Source organism: Microcebus murinus, chromosome 14 (assembly GCF_040939455.1).
Source record: "Microcebus murinus isolate Inina chromosome 14, M.murinus_Inina_mat1.0, whole genome shotgun sequence".
Taxonomy (NCBI): domain Eukaryota; kingdom Metazoa; phylum Chordata; class Mammalia; order Primates; family Cheirogaleidae; genus Microcebus; species Microcebus murinus.
This window is the reverse complement of record NC_134117.1, coordinates 14816897-14835909: the sequence shown is the minus strand read 5'-3', so window position 1 is coordinate 14835909 and position 19013 is coordinate 14816897. Positions and strand designations below refer to the sequence as shown.

Genomic DNA, 19013 nt, shown 5'->3' with positions numbered 1-19013 from the left:
CCTGAACAACGCAGAGGTTGAGGCACTGACTCCCATGCAGTCAAAAATCCACATAGAGCTTTTGACAAAACTTAACTACTAATATTAACAGCTTACTGTTGACCAGAAGCCCCTCTGAAAACAGAAATAGTTGATTAACACATATTTTGTATGTTCTATGTATTATAAAGAAAAAATGTTAAGAAAAATATTAAGTGGATCATCATAAAGGCCGTCATCTTTGTGCTGAGCAGAAGGAAGAGAAGGGGCTGGTCTTGCTGTCTCAAGGGTGGCAGAGGTGGAACAAAATCTGCATATAACTAGACCCACCCACCCCCACCATTCAAACTCCTGTGGTTCAAGGGCCAACTGTACTATTCACATCTTCTTTCAGCCTTGTCTTTGTTACTTGAGGTTTAAAGTCTCCTGCTTAAGATACTGCCTTGTAGTTCTACCAGTCTTTATTGCATATGTTTTGAAGTTCAGTGTGTAAATAACCAAGACATCTCTCCCCCTTGAGGTAAAAATCGACCTGGCCTTGTCCCATTTCATGAAATACAAGGAAAACCCAAAATACAATGAACATTTTATTAAAAAAAAATCTAATTCACCACTTGGTAAAAGGTCACCAAGTGTTTATGACAAAGGAAATAAATGCCCTGGGATTAGAAAGACACAATAAGAATAAAAAAGACCTGTAGTTCTCAGGAACCAGAGTTAGAGAACTCTGATTCAGAACCCCCCAAAATGAGGCAGAGATGATAGATGAAATGTTTCAACCTGTGTTAAAAAACAAAAAACAATGCCATCAGAGGAAAAGACAGGGCAGCACAAGGAACAGCACTGCCAGTTTTAAGAGAAGAGGGAGGCCACCCTAACCAGCTTTTTTCTTGGAAGGGGACTGGACATTAATCAGAGACTAAAAAGCATTCTATTAAATAACTCTTCCCTTAAAAGTGGCCTGGCCATAGGACTGAATCTGTAAACACAGTAATTTTTTTCCCCCTATGGTAAAAAGTCAGTTAAATCTCAAAAGACACTTTTCAGTGTTCTAAATAGGGTTTTAAACTTTTTTTCCTACATAATACAGCATCACTTTAAAGGCAGTTGATTCAGGCCTGACTTGGACTGGGAAAAAAGTCCTTAACTTAGTGGGGTCAGTGCCTTAGCTTGGTCCCAAATATTTCCCCATTACTGTTCCTTGAAACTCATGCCATAGATGGTTTTACAATCACTGAAGACTGAGTCAGGCCTGCCAATATTGGAGAGAACAAATTGGAAGGCAAGGGCAGTTCAACCCTCAGCACTGCTAAGAGATGATGATCGGGAGTTTAGGTCTTCCCACTCACCAAAGCCACATGACCCACACGACAGGGCCCCATCCCTTTGATTTCTCTTCCACCGATGTCTAAACATCACAAGGTTTCCATTATTTAAAAATCTTGATAAAGCAATTGATGAAAACTTCCAAAAAGAAACACAGAATTATCCCTAAATACAACATCTTGTTTATACCCAATAGATTTAGGTCTCCAAAGCAGCCTTCTTTTTTGTTGGATTGTGTCCGTTAGCTCTGAAAAGGGACAGAGCCTCCTCTTAGCCGAAGCTCTCCATTCACAGTACCTCAGTCCTTTTTCTTCTAAACAGGCTCACCCTTTCACAGACTTGCTGCTTTAACGAAACAGGATTGTCACCAAGGTCCACATTGACACGGGAGTCTTTTGCTGAAGCTGGTTTCCTAACTTGTTCCTTTCTTCTCCCATTCCTAGGGTACCATTCAAATACCAACACCCACCCCCCCCCCATAAAAAAGCAAAGTTAGTTATCCTCTGTAGCAATCTTTATAAACATAAAAAATATTTTAAGCATAGAAGCAGTTAGGAATAGAGGTGACGTATATTTCAAACCCTGTGTGTTCATTGCTGCTTAGAGCACCTATTCAGAGATTTTGAGGCCATGGCACAGCACAGTGCTGCAAGTGATTAGTGATGTCTGCCACGGCTGCACGGGAGCAGTAGCTCCGGGGCTTGCATGGATTCAATAGTTAGCTATTGGTGTGGGCACCTGCCAATGTCTCCCGCAAGTAAGCAGGATAGGAATGAAGAGCAGAGTTTGCCAAAAACAAAGGCAGCCCTAGGCATGTTCTTGAGCATACAAATGAGTAAAGGATTAATAACACTTTTTGTCTAGCCCTCAGGGGAAACCTAATCATAGTATGCATTCCTTGTTTACACTTTGCTGAGCCTTTTGCCACTAGCCAGATGGGTGACTTTAGGCAAACCACATCACCTATCTCAATCTGTTTCTTTAGTTTTGATGGTAAAAGCCCTTTGGAGTCACTTTTTTATTGGGAAACTGCTCGGTCATAATCTGTCCTCAGTCTGTGGCTGTCCCCCAGTAGGTCAAGGACCCCAGCGTCCTCAGGCTTATTGGTAAGAACTCTTGAACCTAAAGTGTTTTGGGACTGCCCAACCAGAAAGTACAAGGGCCTTGCTCAGTGCCAAAGGCACCGGGAAGCCAGCCACTTCCTGCTGAGAGCTGAGCCTTCACTCAGAGCTGCAAAGCGCTGCCTAGGTCAGAAGAGGGACCCCCACCTTACTGACAGTGCTGCAGGCCCTGCGGGAGGCCGGGCGTGACCGCTTACCTTGGCCTTCTGGAGGACGGTGCCTTTGCCTGTGACCATGACCGAGAGAGGCCTGTTCTTGAGCGTGGTTGCGGAGTTGACTGGGGTACAGTCCGGGGCGGGCGTGGGGGTGGCAGCTTTAGGCTGGGGTTACAGGAGAAGAGCACGGGCTGAGTCGAGGGGCCAGACACCTGACCCACCTCCCCAGGCAGCCCCGCGGCCGAGGCGCCCAGCACTCACACGGGGGCTCACGTTCTCCAGGTGGGTGGTGTCCACGGTGGTGCCCAGCGTCACAGGCCCCGCCTCAGCCTTCTTCAGGTTGTCCTTCACCTCCACGATGTTGAGCTCCAGGTCCACGCGCCTGCTCTCCTCCACCCGGCACTCCTCGTCTATCTCCCTCAGCTTCTGCTCCAGGCTGGCCAGGACCCCCTTGTCTGGAGAGAGAACGAAGCAGCCGCGGAGACCCGCGTTTCAGCCAAGGCCAGGGAGCCCTGCTGGGTGGAGGTTTATACACATGCCCCACTGGAGAAAGGACCCCAGGGAGATATGAACTCCAAGTCTGGCCCCACACCAAGAGCCAGGATGGGGCTCTCTGTGTGTAGCATCGAAGCCCAAGACCCGCGTCAGCAATTTTGTAAGGATGGGGGGGGGCTCTGCCTTCACTAGAGGGCATGAGTCTGAGGTCTGAGTTCCTTTCGGTACATTCTCAGAGGCTCTTGATTGTTTTCCTATCTGCTATGCTGACCGTGACCCAAAAGGATGAGGGAGGCTTTATTAACGAGCCCGGGAGCAGGGTTAGGCTGTCTGCCCCTCACGACTCCCACAGTCCTCCGGCACCTGGCGCTTCCCGAGGCCCCACAGAGCAGGGTCCTCAGCTCCCACACCTTCTCTGCCCTGCTTTACGCTTCTCCTCCCAACCCTGGGGTTCTCGGGTTGGGAATGCACACCAAGAACAATGGCCTACCGCTAAAGTGTCCCATACAGAGTCCCCAGCACAGGTCAACAGCCACCCAAAAAACTTGAGTACTGTTTCTAAGCTGTGCGGTAAATAATCATCTGTCAGAGGACAGTCACAAGAGTCACTGTGCAAGAATTCACAGACGCTACTGAAGATCGTCTCTTAAAAAGAAAGTTGAGAAAATATGTTGGGGATTGAAGTTAAAAAAAAAAAAAATACAGTTCTTACTTAGTAAAGAGCATCAATACTTTGAGGATCACTTTCTTATCTGTGACTTATTAGCCCAGGTCTACAGGGCTTACTTGCCCGGAGAATAAACTATAGTGAAAATTCTTTGTCTTCTCCCACCTAGAGGATCTACTTAGGAGAGAAAGGGCTGGGAATCTCCCCTTCCTTCCCCAGAGCCCCGGCTCCATGCTTTCTCAGGGTTTCAGGGGCTAGCCTAGAGGAGCCTCTGGTCACACCTGTCAGCTCACGTCCCACCCTCCAGTCTTGCTGGATGGAAAAGCAGCCCAGTTCCCGCTTCCCTGTCGCCATACCTCTGAGCACTGGCCATGCCCTAGGCCACAAGAGCCTCAGAACCAGAGGGTGCTCACGTGTGGAGACAGAAAGCAGGCTGGGGGCAATGAGGAGTGACTGATAACTGGGTTTCTAAGATTGTGGCGATTGTTTTAAGTATATTCACAGTTATGCAACTATCGATTCGTACACTTTAAACGCGTCAATAGCATATGTGGATTATGTCTCAATAAAGCTTTTTTTTAAAAAAAAAAAAAAAAAAACCAGTGGACGACTCTCTGTCCCCAAACTTGTTCCTCCAGTTTCACTTGTTCATGCAACTCTGCAGTTTCAATATTAAATGACCACAAAGTTGCTGTATGGAAACTAAGCCAAATGCTTCAGAAAGGCTCTGAAAGAGACCGGTTGCTATGAGGATGATTTGGACAATCATCTAGAAAGACTCAAAATTTCGTGGCAAGTGTCTTAAGTGTTTGTTCACTTTAAAGAAGTGAGGCCTGGAAATGAAGGATGGTCACAGGTGTAGTTAAGGCAGGAAGGATGGCCTAGGACTCTGGTCAGCTGACCCAGAGCTCAGAACATCCGCAGTGCCAGGCTGGGACACGGCGTCAAAAGATGGGCCAAGGCACATGCATTTCGGTGAAAACAAAACATTTAAGGCCTGAGTATAACTTTTAAAGATTTCCTCCTTGAACTAGCTTTCTCAACGACTCGCGGGTCCTGTTGCCGTCCCATGAGAGGGTCTCTGTGCAGGACAGCCACCTTCCAGACAGGAGCGGGTGGGAGGAGAGGACCACAGGGAGCACCGCCTAGGCCAGCGGCTGAGAGGCGAAGGCTGTCAGGTCGGGAGGCAGGTGGCGGATCCAGCATCTTCCCGCGGCCCGTGCCCACATGTGGCCCTGGCGTGAAGGCCGGCGGAGAGGCCCCTCACCTGTACACTTTAACAGGGTCTCTTTGAGTTCCCGTTTCTCCTTCCGGAGCTGAGCCAGGTGCCCCCGGATTTCTTCCTTCTTCTTCTCGAGCCTCTCCTTCTCCTCTGTGTACCGCTTCACCTCGGCTTCTGTCCGATTCTTGCCGAGTTTGATCTCTGCAGACCCAGAGAGGGGAAGCCCCAGGTCAGGCAGGAGCTGTCCCCAACCCTCTCCCTAGGCTCGGAACCTGGGGCTTTGGCACAAAATCAAAGCTGGATACCAGGTCAGCCTAACAGGGACAGGAAAGGAAATTGGGCCTATCCTTTCTTTGCTGTGTAACCCTGGGCAAGTCCCTCCACCTCTCTGAACCTGTTTTCCTCATCTGAAAAGAAAGGAATCGGGCTAACTTCACATCCAAAATGGCCAGCTCTTATCTAGCACCAGCACCTGCAGCGGGCATCCTCAACCTGTCCTTCACAGGCGGGCTGGCGCCAGCGGGGATGGCCACCACGGTGTCGGGGCAGCTCGATGGGAAGGAGATTTTCTGCTGTTCAGTCTGGATTTTGATGGTGGTGTTTCTCGGGGAAGCCTCCTCGGGCTCCGGGCCGTCCAGCGGCCTCTGCTTTGGGAGAAACCGCACGTGACTCAGCCAGCCGGAGGGGTGGGGAAGGCGGTCCGGCTCAGCTGCTGGGACGGCCTGTACCTGTTCCTCCGGGGTCTCTGGACACTTCAAGCAGGGCTCATCTGGGGTGGGGCTGGGGCCTGGGTCTGCGGGGACGGCCTCGGCCAGACTGTCCAGGTGGGGCACCGGCAGGGAAGAGGCCTGGGCCTGAGCCCCGCTGGGGCTGTGCAGAAAGGACTTGACAGGCGTGAGGTCCAGGTACACTCGGTCGGGCTCACTCTCTCGTGGGATGTCTGCAGCAGGGGTGGCTTCCTCTGCGGGTTCCACCTGCAGGACAGAGTCGGGACATGCACCTCTGCCTCCAGTCCTTTGGCTGTGGAGGGGGCGCCAGCCCTGCCACGGGGTTCCAGACCCCACCCCACGCTGGAGTCCCCAGAGACCTCCCTCCCTCCTGGGGAGCCACCTGCTGGGTCCTGGATATGCCACTCAAGAGGTGGCACCCCAGGACATAATACGTAACTCCCCTGAACCTCATTTCTTCATCTGTAAAGGGAAATAGCAGCACCTTCCTATAAGGTGGTTGGCATTAAGGAGCTCATCGACATGAAGCCCTAAGCTCAGCAGAGTTCAATGTCCGGCACATGGAACCTGCCATCAGTGTAGTCACTCCACCTCAACTGTCAGTGGACCTCGAAGGCTAATGGTGTCACTGTTCCCAATCCCAACAGCACGCCCCCCACACCTAGCACTGACCAGGCGGTTACCCAGCTGTTCTATCTAGGTGAGTCCCCAAGCCAGGCAAACTACACAGCGTCACATGTGAAAGATGACCCTATTACACCTAGGCGTCTGCGCTGATGGCCGGTAGGTGACTCAGAACCCCTTCTTCTTCTTTATTTTGAGACAATCTCACTCTGTTGCCCAGGCTAGAGTGCCGTGGCATCAGCCTAGCTCACAGCAACCTCAAACTCCTGGGCTCAGGTGATCCTCCTGTCTCAGCCTCCCATGTAGCTGGGACTACAGGCATGCGCCACCATGCCGGCTAATTTCTTTTCTATATGTTTTTAGCTGTCCAATTAACTTCTATTTTTTGGTAGAGATGGGGTCTCTCTCTTGCACAGGCTGGTCTCAAACTCCTGAGCTCAAACGATCCACCCGCCTCGGCCTCCCAGAGTGCTAGGATTACGGGCGTGAGCCACCGCGCCCGGCCAGAACCCGTTCTTCTTAGGAACAATCTAACGATCTCGATCTCCGGTGTCCAGGCAGTGAGGGTTGGGGGCGGGGGTGGCCTCAGGCCACCACCTGGCCGTGTCCTTACCGCCGCCGTCAGCTCCGACAGCTCCACGTCGTCGTACAGCTCCTCCTGGCGGGCCTGGCTGGGCAGGCCATCGATGTAAGTGTTGGGCTCTGAGAACTTTCTCTGCATGAGTCTGGAAAACATGGCGAGACACAGCACGCGTGAGGCACGCGGGACAGCGTGGCCGAAGCACCGGCCTCCAGGGAGTCATGACGACGAGTGGTGCCATGGAGGCCTTGGCTGCATGGGAGATCTGGGGACTGACACCCACCCGCCACGTATTTGGGGGCATCTCCTCCTTTGTCTCCCAGTGCCTTCTTCCTGGAACTCTTGCTTCCAGAATTTTCTCCCAGGAAAACAAACTGCCCTGCCCCATAACCCTCTTAGGCTCCCTTGCCATCTTCTCCACCAACTCCTCCCTTCTAGGATCTCCTTCCAACACCAACAAGGAAAACCCCTTTTCACTCCATCTTTGCGATACGCTAGGGGCAGCACAGACCGGAGGTGGCCCCTGTTTCATGCATAAGGCGGCAGATTCCGTTTCGGTGCTTGGCCGGCTCCCTCCGGCACTGGCTGTACCCCCCCCCCCCGGCCTGGGAACATGTCTCCCAGAGCCCCAGTTCATTCATCTGCAAAGCAGAAGTCCCTCCCCTGCCCTGCGTCTTCCAGGGTGTGCTGGGGACCTGGTGCCGGGTCATGGGAAGTGCTGAATCGACAGGACAGACAGGTAGAAGGTCAGGAAAGGTGACAACTCTGCCCTAAAGGAAGTGGAGAACCCAGGACCCTGCAGCCACCCCTGGGGCCCAGGGCCTGGCCCAGCTCCTGGCTGGGCCCCCCTAGGCTCTGCTCCTTGGCCTTGGACTCTGCGTCTTACTGCTGCTGGGCAGGGCAGGGCCAAACCCCGTGCTCTCAGCTGCCACCTTGCTCCCGCTGAGCACGAGGGGCAGCATGGCTGGGAATAGAGGCCCCTCGATACTCACAAGAGGGAGTTTTTGGCCGCACTCACAATACAGGAAACCCTGTTGGCGTCCACATAGTCGTAGGTGAACTCTTCTGGGTCTGTCTTGGAGCCCGACTCAGAGAGCAGGAGGCCCAGCCAGTGGCCCATTTCCTCGGAGGACTTGGCCTGCAAGGAGGCCAAGAGAGACGTGAGCAGACCTGGGTGTGCAGCCCTTCCCTGCCAGGCCATGACGACACCCCGCCCCAGTCCCCACCTGGACAGGCCTCTGCGACGGCCTGGGGCCATGCTCCCTCTTGTTCACCAGCATATTCCATCCCTCAGTGACCCCAAATAGCATTTCCTGTCAGTGACATCTTGATGCTGCCTCAATGATGCTGGGGACGTTTGTCCACAAGTGTCACATGTGATTTATATACATTGTCTCTAGAAGACCATAATGATTATTAGTTATCACCAGATGATCACTATTAAAAATTAAAGTGGAAGCCAGGTTCAGTGGCTCATGCCTGTAATCCTGGCACTTTGGGACTGATGGAGGCCAGGAGTTCAAGATCAGCCTGAGCAACACAGGGAGACCCTGTCCCTAAAAAAATATAGAAAAGTTAGCCAGGCATTGTGGCTTGTGCCTGTAGTCCCAGCTACTTGGGAGGCTGAGGCAGGAGGATCTCTTGAGCCCAGGAGTTTGAGGTTGCTGTGACTAAGACAACACCACTGTACTCTAGCCATGGTGACATAGCAAAACCCTGTCTCAAAATCATAATAATAATTGGCTAATTTTTCTGTTTTTTATAGAGATGGTGTCTCACTGTGTTGCTCAGGCTGGTCTTGAACTCCTGGCCTTCCAAAGTGCTGGGATTACAGGCATGAGCCACTGCGCCTGGCCCACAATGCATTCTCATCAAATACATACACTGGGTGCTTCTATTAAAACATCAACATTTTTTCTTGCCTTTATGTTGAGACAAAACTGGGAATTCTATAAAAGCTACAGGGTATGTTTTCATGAGGAAAACAGCTACCCATTTGGCATTACAGCCCATAGCTCCACTGCTCTGTGGCCACATTCTCTTCATCTGAGAGGCAGTGATTAAGCAGAATTAGTTGGGTTCCTTTTCCCACTTGGTTTCAACTTGATTTCTCAATGCAGCTGTTCAAGGCCATCCTCTAGTTCAGGTTGCCACACCTCTGCCCTGGGCAGCGGTGACAGCTTCCGGACAGGTCTCATTTGCCACTTCTGCCATCCGTCCCCACCCAGTAGCAGGAGGAAGTGTCTCAAAACCCAAACCTGAGCACGTCGCTCTCCCTTAGTTGGGTAATTAGCTGAATGACATTGCACTGTCAAATTAAGACGCAAGTTCCATGAGGACAGGGGGCCTATATCTCTCTTGTCCACCATGTGACTGTCCTGAGGAGGCACCTGTCTGCTGAAGACAGTGAACGGATGAGTGAACAACACAAGCTGGTCCCTGGGAAGCAACTGCGATGTGGGCCTATAGCCACCAGAGGGCAGCATTGGAGCAAAGTTTGGATGACGAGCCTGGACAAAGACTAAGTGACCAGGAATTAACTCACGGGCAGCAAGTGTGTGCTTTTGTGCATAGAAAGGATCCGGACTCCGCCTGCCCCAGGCTGCAAGGCATTATGTCACCTCTTATTTTTGTAAATGTAACATCACATCAAACAACAGAGGGTGGGGACTGGGAGGAATGTAATTGTATCACAAAGCTAATTCTTCCCCAGATAAGCCCTCACAGTCGTCATTTGTGTGCACTGGGCCCAGAGGCTCTCCCAGCTGGTGACACACACACTAAATGGCACCCACTTTGAAGCCCTAGCAGCTTTTGCAGCGGCTCGGGGAGTTATAAATACTCTGTCTGCCCTAAGTGCAGGAAGTAGCTCATTGTCCCTCTCCTATAACACAACCACCCTGAGGTCAGAAAAGGAATGGAAATTTTAAAAAATGCAAACAATCTCAGGCAAAGGAAGTAAAAATAACATGCGGTGACATTGATTCTCCCTTGGTAGGATTACAGTCCTCGAGACTGGCAGCAAAACAGCCGCGACCGCCGCACCCTGGCTGTCCCTGTTGCCGCCCCGCAGGCCACAGTACCTCGAGCTTGGCCAGCTCCTCGCCCTTGTGGAGGATGCGGAAGGAGTAGAGGTGGTCAGGGCTCGGGTCCGGGACCACCTCACAGCCCACCAGGCTGAGGGGCTGCTGGGCCACCTTGCTCCGGTTGCGGTCCTGGTAGAAGTGCAGGTGACTGTCCCTGACGGAGCACCAGCGAGACTTCCACTGGCTGTTCACCAGCACGTTCAGGTAGCCTGCAGGGGGGGAGGTGTGGGGGGAGATGCAGATGTGCAAGGGGATATGGTGGCAGGAGACCATGCGTGCCCCAGCGTGTCCAAGGCTGCCATCACCTCTGGGCCTCCTGAGAATCTGCCCTGGAATCTCAGCTTCAGAACCGGGCATGCCTTTCGTATCTCAGAGGCTGTGAATCTCGTAGTACCTTCTCCCCCATAGTGTCAGCAGCTAGACCCTTCGAAGGTGGGCAGCACAGCTGTCTGGTTTGGGGCAGAGGTATGTCCCGAGGGAAGTGAGCTGTGTCCTCAATTAGACCAGGCCTGGCGCGTGCACAGGACAGAGGCCCCCTCCTGCGTCTGCTCGCCCAGCCCGAGTCTCTCCTTGCTGCACGTTCAATCTTGCTGCCTCTGCAGCCTCTCACTGCTGGCCCTCCAGACTCAGCCTGAAGTGCCCAACTCCTCCTCACCCTCCCACGTGCAGCCACTCGAGGACCTGCCCTGGCCGGGTCCTGACTCCTGGCTCTGCCTTCTGTGCCAACACTTGGAGCCGGATGCGGTGGAACTCTGCAGTGGCCCTGCTGGCCTCCCCAGCGGGACACAGTGCGCTCCTTAAGGGCAGGAACGGTGCCACGTTCCTCTCCAGGGCCCAGGGTCTGTGGCCCTCTGGCCTTTCCTCTAGGGTCCCCCTGTTTCTCTGTGGCCTGCAGAGGCTGCCAGCATCGGGCGCACACCATGCCATCCTCTGTTGTTCTCAAATGGTGGCGTGTGTGCAGTTCAGCTTCCCAAGAACGCAAGCCTGCCTGCCCCGCTGGAGGAACGCTTACGGAGCTGACACCGAACACCAGCAGAGCATTGTCCCTGGGCTACAAAGACGAGTAAAATCCAGGCTTCGGGCCCCTCTGCACACCCTGTGTGGACTACCCCCTCTCTGCGCTGCTTGCCTTCCCGGGGACACTGGCTTACAACGTGGGTACCTTCTCCATCCTGAGGGATTGGAAGCTGCCCTGAACCAGGCCGCAGGGTAAAGCGCACTGCCACCTTCCTGCCCTCCCAGCTGGACACGCAGTGGGGATCAGGACTATCTCCCAGCCACATTAACCTCACATCACGGGTGCAAAGTGGAAGAATTAGAGACTGGGACATAGGAACTCTGGCCCATCTGGGCAGATGCCACACACGCCCATCACACTCCTCTGGACCAAAGAAAGCTCTGGGTCCGGAGAGGTGGGAGCTCAGATCGTGAGCACCCCAAGTCCTGGGAAGGAGAGCCACTGTTCTCTCTCGCCCTTCCCCCAGCCAGGGGACGGGAGCATTCTGAGCTGCCGAGCAGACTTCCAGCCATAGCCGGGCCACATCTCCGCGGTAGCGACTCACTGGGACCAGGCTTCTGTGCCAAATGTCCTGTCCTCTGAGGCTGCGGGGACCAGTGGAGCCACCCACCACCCAGCGCCCTGGCCAGAGAAGCAGGAGGCTCCAAAGGTCGGACCTTTTCTGCTGCCTGCCCACCCCGCCCCGGCCGCCCTGGCAGCCTCAGAGATCAAGAGAACTTAGCTGGGACTCAGGAAAAGAGCCCAGGAATAGGACGTGGGCTCCACGAGGAAGAAGAAAACAACTGAAGGTGGACAGTGATGGCCTTTAGGCTCTGGGGGGTGGGGTGACAGCAATGAGCCTCTCACCCAAGGACATTTCCCAGGGAAGGCCTATCTGCTCTCCGGGCCTGTTTCCCCGAGTATGAGCAAGGGCCTAGAGATGATCTCTAAGAGGTCACCCCCCACCCCCGTGCCTCAACGTGGGGTTCTTCTTGTCCCCTCAATAGGTCGTGCTTCCACCCTCGGCAGCATCCTGGCCCGTTCAGCTCCCACCCAGCCTTCAAGACTCAGGTCCGAGAAGCCACGTCTGACCACAGAGCAGGAAAGGTTCTCTCTGTCCCTGAGCCCGTAGATCAACGATAGCGGTGCAGTGAGCACTCACGGGTACAGAGCCGTCAGCTCCCCTGGGCTGTGGATCTCAGTGCTGTGCCTGCCCTCGGCTCCGTCCCCTCTTCCTAACACTGTGCCCGCCAAACTCCATAAATACAGATCGTTTTTAAAAGAAGACTAGGAGGACACCAGTGAGCAACCCTCCACCTCCACACAGGACCCAGCGTTGCAGTGAGAGAGCCTGGTTAGGCGTAAAGAACTACCCGCAGTGAAATCACACAGGACCCCGGGGGCTCCGCGCTGTCCGTCCTAGAGGTTATTAAGGCAAGACCCGAAACGCTCTCTGCCTGTGCCGCCCGAGCTCGCCTCCCTGGAGACAGGCTGCGGCCCAGTGAACGAGCCCTCTGGCCCCGGGGGTGGCTGAGATTCTTACTGGACGTCTCGAGGGATCTCTCTGCAGGCTCCAGCGTGGTGGACTTCTTCCTCCCCAGGTTCATTAGGTTGCTCAGTTTCAGGCCAGCGGAACATTTCTTCTTGACTGTCGAGATGAGAGAGAAAGAGTTGGCATTGCACACGTCCACCCACATGCCCGAGAGAGATGGGAAAAATAGCAGACCTGGCTGGGCGTGGTGGCTCACGCCTGTAATCCTAGCACTCTGGGAGGCCAAGGCAGGCGGATCACTCGAGGTCAGGAGTTCAAAACCAGCCTGAGCAAGAGCGAGACCCCTGTCTGTACTATAAATAGAAAGAAATTAATTGGCCAACATATATATATATAAAATAAAATTAGCCGGGCATGGTGGCGCATGCCTGTAGTCCCAGCTACTCGGGAGGCTGAGGCAGAAGGATTGTTTGAGCCCAGGAGTTTGAGGTTGCTGTGAGCTAGGCTGACGCCATGGCACTCACTCTAGCCTGGGCAACAAAGCAAGACTCTGTCTCAAAAAAAAAAAAAAAAAAAAAAGCAAACTCACCCCCATGACATCTACCCCTTCCTCCCCCACCACACACACACATCTGCTTCCCAAACCAGGGTCCTCAAACCAAGTCGGGTGTCTCTAAAGCCACACACTCAAGAGGGGCACATAGACTTCTTACAGAATATGTAACCCTAGAGACTCTTGACTGATTGTGCTGGATCAAAGGGATTTGAAATAGGATTAGCAAAGAAGAAGAGATGGGACAATATTCTATCCCCAGAATTTCATGAAACTTCACTTCGATCTGGCCATCTCTCCCTTTCCCCGGCTCTATCAGCTGTTGTATTTCAAAGCAGCTTATTCACTGGAGGCCGAGTCAGAATCAGCTGCTCAAACCCATCAAGGCTGAGCCAGACAGCCAAGTCTCTCACCTGGGAATGCCACCTCCCTCCCACCTGTGACAGGGGGAGCCACAGTGCAGTTACCGTCTTTGGTTTCTGGGACCTCCAGGTGGCCGTCCAAGGAGCTCCCGTACTCTGAGGCTGACAGGTACTTCTCAGCTATATCTGGCTGTGGGCGAGAGAGAGAGAGAGAGGATGGATGGGGATTGTGGCTGGGAAGAGTTACCACGGGGACAAGTTTAAGGGAAATAGTAGACAGCTCTTGGGTAGAGCCCAGAGGTCCCTGACCAAAATCCCAGGAGCCACCCAAACAGCAGGTAGGACATTGGCCCAGCTTCCCTCTGGGGCTCTGTGGAGCCCCTGCCCCAGCCCAGAGCACCTTCCCCATCCTTCCTTCTTCGCAAGCGCTCCAAAGGCTGCTCTACCTGGTGTGCCTGTGGCCCGCAGCCAGTGGGAGGGGCAGGCAGGCAGCCGGGGGTGACATTAGCACCTGCATCCCTAATGAAGTTGACTGTCAAGCGGGAACCACCCATCCCGGGAGGGGAGCAAGTCTTTAAGAGCTGGCTGTACCAGCAACACCTCCAGCTTCAGAGAAGAGCTGGCGGTCTGCACCCCCGGCCGGGGGCATTCTGCACCCGCTGTCCGAGTTCACTGAGGCCCTCTGAGCCTCCCTCTGTCTGTGTGTCACACAGGGATGATGCCCCAGTGTGCATTCACGGTGGTCTTGGAGACCAGAGCTAATCCCTAGAAAAGCGTAGCCACTGCAAGCTGCTAGAGTGTGCAGCATTCGGGATATTCCAATCAAGCCTCTTCTAGAGGGGCGCCTACTCCAGACCTCCAGAAAATGAGCTGACAGGCTCCCAAGCAACAGGACCAGCCTCAGACAGGGTCTAGGGGCGGCGGTACCTGGCCAGGGGGCACTGCACGCTGAGTCTTTCATGGTAGCTCGTTTCACACCCCAAAGTGAAGAAAACCCAAGTTCGCTCCAACTTTTCTATTCCTTGGTCAGTGGCCAAGGAATCAACGAGACCATGAAAACGTCAGCTCTTCTTAAGTTCCTCTGAAGGGCTGTGGCTATTTCTCCAAGTGGGACGGTCCATGCCCTCCTGGAGAACAAATGGCCTCCCCCCTGCTCAAGCCCTCTGTGTCCCTCTTGCTTTCCTCCCTGCCAGGGGTGGGGACGTCCAGATGAGACCCCTGGCTGCTCTGGCATGCCCAGGCTTCAGGGTACTTAGATCCTCAGGGACGTGACATGTGACCCCACAGATGACAGTCCTCCCCTTGGTCAGCACCCAGCCCAACTTCCTTGACCTTGACCCTTAAGGTCAAAGCTCCCCCAAAGCTCCATGCAGATGAGCACTAGAGCCCTTTGGTTGGGGACAGCACTGAGACAGTTGCTCCCCCGCAACCCGGAGGCCCTATGGGGGAGGGGAAGGAAGAGCCTCATGAAACGAATCTCCGCGCCTGAGAACCAGCCAAAGGTGCTTTTGTTCCAATAAAGCGTCCCCCTCCAGCAAGAAAATATTTTAGGTCTGTATCAGTTTCATCTGTTTTCCTGCCAAGCTAAAGTTACTGCGCTTATCCAAGCATTGTATGTTTCTTATTAATTGGGCTGAGATGCAAAAACAAAGCTCCCAATTGTACACTTTTAATTTCTACAGAGAGAACACGGAAGTGGACCGCCCCCCAGGCAGGGTCGGAGCTTACCTTCTGACAGCTGAGGCGCTGGGCGTCAGGGGTGTGCTGGCTTCCCTCCGCCGCTCCTTCGGACGGCAGGCCACTCACCTCCTGGATGACCTGAGCGGGAGGACAGCATGAGCGGAGGCCAAGGTCCCCGTGAGCCAGGCCGGAGCCGGAGCCGCTCCAGGTCGGGGAAGGGTGGGCGGAGGTGGGAGAGAGGATATTTGCAAGGAACAGAAACCCACCCCCACACTTCAGCCCTGGCCTGCGTGTGGCCTGGACACAGCTGGGGGCAGGCTTGCCGTGGGGAGGGCCTGTTGCTTAGGCCCCTTCCTGCAGGCCCCCGTGGGTCAGGGGGCGGGCGAGGGGGGTATTTGCAGCAAAGCCCAAAGATGACCAGAGCAGCCCACCCTGAGGCCCCTTTCCTGGCGCCATTCCAGGCAGGGGTGCTGTTCTCTTGCAGGTGTGATGAACAACCGCACCCACTGGATGGTCCCCTGGCTTTTCAGGGGCTGTGTGACCCTCTGCGGAGTCTCTGTGCTGCTTAGGAACTGACGGCTGGCTCTCAGACCTGCCTGCCACCCTCCACCCGCACTCCTGCAGGAAGGAGCCTGTTTGCCGGCCCCCAGGCCTGGGCAAGGCCGAAAGGGAGCAGTGGAATTCCCAGGGCGCCCACAGACACACGGCCGCACACCAGAAGCCCCAGAACTGGGACACAGAGGCCAAGGCAGGCAGGCAGGTTTGACAAACCCCACCCAGCCAGGTGGGGAGCCCACAGAGCAGGCTGGCCAGTCCCAGCAGACTGCAAGAGCAGCAGCTGCTCAGAGCAGGCGCTTCCAGCCAAGTCCGTCCTTGCGCTCCTCTGACTGGGTGTAAAAGGGTCTCTCTGTGAAGGCTGGACACAGAGGCTGTCCCTCTGAGAGTGGTCTTGTCTGTGAAACCCCCAGCAGAGGCTATGCGGGCTCAGGGGCTCAGGAAGAGGGTGTTGAGAGTTTGGGGAGGGAGGCTGGGAGTGGGGGGACAGGTGAGTCTGAGCAGTCAGACCCAAGGTGCTGGGAACGGAGCTCAAGAGGTGGGTGTGTCTTGTGTGTGTATGCAAGTGTGTGCATGCACATGCATATGTACATATACATGCAAACGTGTGCATGCATGTATGTGTGTGTATGTGCGTCCACGTGCATATGAACATATCCATGCAAATGTGTGCACGGTGGGCGAGGACAGGGAGGGCTGGCAGAGAGACAGGAGACTGAAGCAAGAAAAGAGAATTAAAAACCAAACCAACAGCCCAGAGCCCTGGACCCTAGTCAGCTCTGCAGCCCAGGACAAGCCGCTCACTCTCTCTGGGCCGCAGTGGTCTCATCTGTACTATCCAAGTTTCATGGAGCATTCAGTTTATACTAGGCACAGTGCTAAGCACTTTGTCCCACATTAAAGTAACCAATCCCAAATCATTTATCTAAAAAGTGGTGAAGCCAGGATTTGAACCCAGAGCCCCGGCTCTTAACTGCCCAGGCTTGGTCTTTCAGAGGTTGTTAGCTCTCTCAGGAACCCCGCATGGAGACCTGTGAGGCTCATCTTTACTGGGGGGCAGGCAGCCCCCCATCACCACCACACCATGGGTGACCATGCACAGAGCTGACCACGGGCACTGGTGGGGGGAGACAGCACAGCACTGTGGTCAGAGCTGCCACTCACTTGCCAGTCACCACATCCGTAAGCTGGGACAACACCTACGCCACAGGGTGGCTGTGAGGACCAGTGGAAAGTGCCCAGCACAGGGCAGGCACATTCGTTACTGATCGGTCACCTCCACCCTCTGAGCCTCAGTTTCCACTCCTGTAAAATGGGAACACTAACATTGCCCAGCTACCCCAGCGTGGTCAGGTGGATTAAGTTTGCTAAAAGCCCTTGGTCCATCGTAAACACGTAACCAACGGCAATGACATCTATTCCTCCTCAATAAGGAGGCTGGTGATGCCCCTAGAGGTGACAAGGTAAATGGGTTTCAGCTACAGCCCAGTCCAGGCTGCTGCGAAGGCGGCAGACCCCACAGCAGAGGCTGCAGCCCATCTCCACGACGGATCGCTCCCACGCAGGACGCAGGAAGCCCTGGGAACCTGAAGGGTCACTGACCCTGTGCCCCTGGCCCCATCATCCATCCCTTTGGAAAGCGGCAGCCACAACTCCAGGGGCCCCTCCGAGCGGCCTGGCAGCCCCTCACCCTGAGCCACTGCTCAGCCTGGTCCCGGCTCTGCAGGCCCAGCACGATCACGTCGGCGTTCATCGGCGTGATCTTCAGCTTGTGCTCCTTCTTGCGCACTTGCTTCTCCTTGTGAACCACGCTGCTGCCCAGCAAGTTCACGTCCAGCTGCGGGCTGTGGTCCTTGGAGGATTTGTAGCACTGGAAGAAAGGTGAAAAGATACTGCCACTGTGCCAGGCCAAGGCAGGTCCTGCAAAGGACACCTGGACACTGGGACCCACCGAGAGCCCGGCTTCCCCAGCAACCCCAGCAGGCTGGACACCCCGACAGGCCCAGAGGCTTAACCTCAAATGTGTGCACCCCTTGTTCTTGTCACCAGATCGTCCCCTTCTCCTTCAAGCCTCCTCCTCACCGGCCTCCGCCAGGGACACTCCGGGACTCTGCCACGCAAATGGCTCTCACTTGCTCCAGCCCTGGTGGGCTCCTAACACCTGCCCCCCGTGGAGAGTTTCACGTGGCCGGGGTGGGACACGCGCTCTCCGTTTCTCCTCTCTCTGCATCTTCAGCAAAGGATCCCCGGGGCATGCGACTAACTTACGCGTAGGGAGACCGTGTGTTAGCAAAGAGAGGAAGGGACGTTCTTCCCCTACCGGAGACAAGGCTTTGCCCGTGGTGCCCCATTTGTAAAATGGGGTCCTTACAGGCTCACTGAACGGGACTACCTGACACCACATTTGCGCAGAGCAGAGCCCCTTGTGACCATGGAGAAAAGGTGTTTATAACAATGCCACGGCACTTCAAGTCAGGACATAAAACTGGGAATTTTAACTTAAAATAGCAGGAGACAGGACTGTTGTCAGAGTCGTATCTTCTGATGTCTTTAAAGATCTTGCCTTATGGTCAGTAATTCAAAACGCTGTCGCTTCTGAGAAGGTGTCTATGCTCGACATGCTGCAGAGATGACAGCAGCAGCCAGAACTGGGGCTGGGGGCCGGGGCAGCCCGACAGGGATCCGGTGGTCGGGCTGTGAGGAAGGACCAGGGGACAGAGGAGGTGCCTCTCTCAGGAACGGGAGGATGGGAGGGGATGGGGAGGGAGGGGTGGGAATCACAGCCCCCTTTGAGAGCCTGATGAAACCACTAGACCGTTCTAGTCCACAGAAGCCCGCCCGTCCACACAGAGTCCTGCGCACACTTCAGGTCAGGGAGAGGCTAAAACCCAACAGGAACAGGCTGGAACCCCCTGGCACCAGGCACCACCCGTCTCCCCCCCCCCCAGACGTGAGGGACACAGTGCGGGTGGACTGACCAGCAGTCGGGTGTCCCTGATGACGCAGAGCTGCTTGGCCCACTGCCCCAGCCACTTCTTGCGCCACAGGAAGGCACAGATGCGGGCGTCGCGCATCAGCTCGATGCTGGCCTCCGGCGAGGGCCACTGGTGGGGGGCCGACCTGCCCTTGCCGCTGTCCTCTTCGTCGTAGGACTCGTAGGAGCTGCTCACGGCCTCCCCGTCCTCTGCAAGGAAGACCCGCCCGGTCAGGGCCCGCCAGGCAGGGCACGGTCCTGAGCCGGCGTGGCCGGGCAGGGCAGCGGGCAGGAGCAGCGGCGACCCGGCCACAATCCCTGCCCGCAAACCCGCCACAGGCCAGGGCTGGCTGCCCGGCCCCAAAGCCCCTCAGCCAAGCTTCTGGGATGCAGCCTCTGGCCACAGACACAAATGAC

General features: G+C 55.0%; 1 protein-coding gene across 6 annotated transcripts in view; it reads right to left on the bottom strand.

The window, feature by feature from the left end:
- Positions 1–553: 553 nt before the first annotated feature.
- AFAP1L2 (actin filament associated protein 1 like 2) overlaps positions 554–19013 on the bottom strand; it is a 90991-nt gene continuing 72531 nt past the window's right edge. For 3 of the 6 annotated variants that reach the window (XM_076009769.1, XM_076009766.1, XM_076009770.1), the window contains 14 exons: positions 18601–18806; positions 17313–17492; positions 15116–15205; positions 13493–13577; positions 12524–12628; positions 9981–10192; positions 7890–8035; positions 6931–7042; positions 5694–5939; positions 5438–5612; positions 5011–5166; positions 2843–3036; positions 2624–2746; positions 554–1744 (listed from right to left, as the gene is read on the bottom strand). In XM_076009769.1, the coding sequence (XP_075865884.1) occupies positions 1718–1744; positions 2624–2746; positions 2843–3036; positions 5011–5166; positions 5438–5612; positions 5694–5939; positions 6931–7042; positions 7890–8035; positions 9981–10192; positions 12524–12628; positions 13493–13577; positions 15116–15205; positions 17313–17492; positions 18601–18806 (2057 nt within the window). In that variant the 3' untranslated portion in view covers positions 554–1717. The remainder of the gene's footprint in view (positions 1745–2623; positions 2747–2842; positions 3037–5010; positions 5167–5437; positions 5613–5693; positions 5940–6930; positions 7043–7889; positions 8036–9980; positions 10193–12523; positions 12629–13492; positions 13578–15115; positions 15206–17312; positions 17493–18600; positions 18807–19013) is intronic. The other 3 variants (XM_076009768.1, XM_076009771.1, XM_076009767.1) reach the window with 2 other exon arrangements.